The sequence below is a fragment of the Diospyros lotus genome, chromosome 4 (genome assembly GCF_014633365.1).
Source record: "Diospyros lotus cultivar Yz01 chromosome 4, ASM1463336v1, whole genome shotgun sequence".
Lineage (NCBI taxonomy): Eukaryota > Viridiplantae > Streptophyta > Magnoliopsida > Ericales > Ebenaceae > Diospyros > Diospyros lotus.
This window is the reverse complement of record NC_068341.1, coordinates 14,892,883-14,896,203: the sequence shown is the minus strand read 5'-3', so window position 1 is coordinate 14,896,203 and position 3,321 is coordinate 14,892,883. Positions and strand designations below refer to the sequence as shown.

Genomic DNA, 3,321 nt, shown 5'->3' with positions numbered 1-3,321 from the left:
TAAACAAATGACTGTTTGATTATTTTTTTAAATTATGATATAAAATTTTGATATCATTACATATACATATATACTCCTACTCCCTACCTTCATTCTCTGTTTTAAAATTGTTAGGCAATTATAATAAAATAATTATATTATTAGTCACATAATAATTATATTTGTAATGTTGTAATTATTGTTCAAAAATATAATTATTATAATATTATATTTAAACTAATCATATAGAAATATTAAAATAATATAATACTGTATAAAAAAAATTAAAAGTACAATAATATATAAAGAAATGATAAAATCGAGACATGTGTAACACAGTTGTCCTAAAACAGATTCATTTCACCGACCGGCAACTGCTGGGTCTCCCCATCTCTCCTAAACTTCCCTTGGTCTTCGACCCGAGCTCTATGAGACAGAAACTTGTCTTATGTACGGTTCGGAGGCCGAGCCCCACCCCAGCAGTAAGAGTGCGGCTTAGGTCAACTAACACAAAGAAGATACAGTTCACTCAACGATTGCCTTTGGGTTCCGAACTCCATATGGGGAAGGAGCGTTGTTGTTTGCGAGGTCTCGATCATTTACGTGGACCCACTTTTCATTCCATTTGTGGGAACTTGATGATCTATAAATCGTCCTTAACAAACGAGCGGCTCATGTTTGAGCATGATGAATCACTTCATGCTAACCTATTGCCAATAAACTTTCCGACCTCATATGAGAATGGAAAACTAGAGCATTTTCTTCATCCATGGATGAAGAATTGCGAACATAATAATTTATGGCTAGCCATGTTCCCAGAAAAAAAATACTTTCGAGAAACGACGAGTACGACTAAAGTGGCTATACATACAAATCCATTTACGGATCTATATGCTTCAATTGGAATTGGAAGTTCCAGAACAGGTGGCTGGTATACCACCATAATGAAATTGCCTTTTCTTCTTTTTTATTTGTATAGGATTTATGCTGGCTTCGTTGGGAGGCTCGCGTAGTTTGTTATGTCAGCTCCAAAAGGATAAGTTGCGTTGGAATCAAGAAAGTTCCGTGGAGTTCATAATTGCAAAAGGAGTCAAAGTAGTAGTTGTGGCGCGTTGAGGCACTTCTTCGATGGTCCCCGTCCGCCCGACCGGCCGGCCCGCTCTGAGGAATTCATGGGCCGGCAGGCGGGCGAGACAGAATAAGCGAGCACTACTAACCAAGCCAGCCTAGTTCTCGTCGATAGGCGCTAGTAGCTTGCTTCCAAGCCTTGACTTTCTATGTTATTCATAAAATGCGCGCTAGCATTTTTAAGCAACCGTTTTTCAGCTTGCATTGCCGCATGACCCGAGCCTCCCCCCTCCCCCCTATTTGAGTAAGGCTGGAAGGAATTGGCAGAATTTTGTTAGGTCCCAATGAAGTTTAGGAGAGATGGGGACATAGTTGTCCTACAACGGTTTATAGACTGAGAAATTAACACAAACTTCAGAGTCTAACAGCAAACTAGAACATTAGTTGAACACTATTAAAACTGAAAAGGTACGAAAAATTTTAGAAAATAATTTTATTGTAAATTCTCCTATTTTTTTTTTTCAGTGGAGGAAGCCATCTATTTATAGAGAATGAAGAAGAGAAAATGAAGAAAGAAAAGATGGGGAGGCGGCTATAAGGGAGAAGCCATGGAGGCTTTGCTGCCTCCCTCAATTTTATATATATATATATAATATCTTTATAATATATAATAAAGTAGGCCCTTTCATATATATATCTATATCTATATATTAATAATTAAAATAATAATTTGTACAGTATTCTGCATTATTAATCTCAATCAATTGCCTCATATAGTATATGTATAGTGTACCCTCATAATTCAATGCATAATGCACTTTTTGTATTTTTTTTACTTTTTATAATAATATAAATTATATATTATATTACACATAACTCAAATAATTTTTTATTCACTCATTTATTAATTTGAACATGTGAATATACCAAATTGTCCAACAATACTTTGCTAAACTAACCAACCAACCAATCAATCTAATTTTAATTGGGTTGGTTAGTTAATTTTTACTTTTAAATTTATAAATGGGATCATAATCGATGTAAGTAGGAGTTACCCTAACCATGACCATGAGTCCTCATGCATAACTGAGGGTACGTAGGGAGAGTGGGGACAACGACTAACGTCTACAATTAATAGGGTGTTTGGGTGTGGGGTTTGACTACTTATAAATGTTAGTGAAACTTAAATGTTGTATAAATTATTTAGTTACACGTTTATTAAAATTTAGAAGATGTTTGGTTTAGCAATTTAACCGCTTATTGTTGGAATTGACATATGATGGTGTAGGTGAAATTTAAAAATTTTAAATATCAAACATACGCAACGAAAGTAACAAATACACCTACCATACATAATTTCAGTATTTAAGCAATATGATATTTCATCATATGAAATACAATAAATAGTATACCTATAGCTCAATATCATGTGAGTATAAAAACTGTTTCTACACTGAGACCAAATCCTCTTCACTGCATGGAAGGCCTAATCCGTCCACAGCTAGCAAGATATCTTTTACCACATCGCAATCCTCATCTTGTTCTAGCCTAAAGAAGTTGATTCACTTGCGCCAGTCTGTCTCCCTTCGACTATCTAAAAATTTTTCACGTAACAATTACATAGTATTGTAAAATTATCAAAAGCAAAAGTAAAGGAAAAACAAAGAAAAGAAGCCAAAGCAACCTCTATTAATTCCTCTCGATTCTCTGCCTTAAGAAACCAATTACAGAAGTTTCCAATTTTGCCACCCTTACCCTCCAATTTCGTGCCACGTGTAAGGCACTACATTTGGCTGAGGGGCCACTAGGAGCCGACTCTCTTCCTCAAGCCAGTCCACTGTCGAGGAAGTCGATTGCTTCAACTAAACCAGTCAGTTGTTAGTGTTGTTTCCAAAGATATTGCAACCGATTCACTAAGTTTTAATGAACTGCTTCATTAACACTTAATGACATATCAAAAACCACCATCAACTATTAATGATAATCGAGACATGACATGTGCATAATGCCAATACCAGATGTTATACTATATGGTGTGTAACTTTCTAAATTAACTGCCTAATAGCAGACAAATAATAGTAAAACCCTTTTAACGTTGGTCAAATCACCTCGACCCTCCACGATAATCTTTCCATGTTCTGGCAACATTCTGAAAAGTCTTGGGAATCACCTAGCAACTACCCAGCACAATATATAAGGCAATGGAGTCAAACTCAAAGTGAGCCTATTACAATTGATGATTACTGTGTAATATAACCCTTTTCTCACTCAACA

General features: G+C 35.5%; 1 protein-coding gene across 1 annotated transcript; it reads left to right on the top strand.

The window, feature by feature from the left end:
• Positions 1-305: 305 nt before the first annotated feature.
• Positions 306-1,197, top strand: LOC127799684 (cytochrome c biogenesis CcmF C-terminal-like mitochondrial protein). Its single transcript, XM_052333907.1, is given in 2 exon segments — positions 306-941; positions 943-1,197. Coding segments are annotated over 2 exon segments (789 nt in total). The 3' UTR covers positions 1,096-1,197.
• Positions 1,198-3,321: the final 2,124 nt, after the last annotated feature.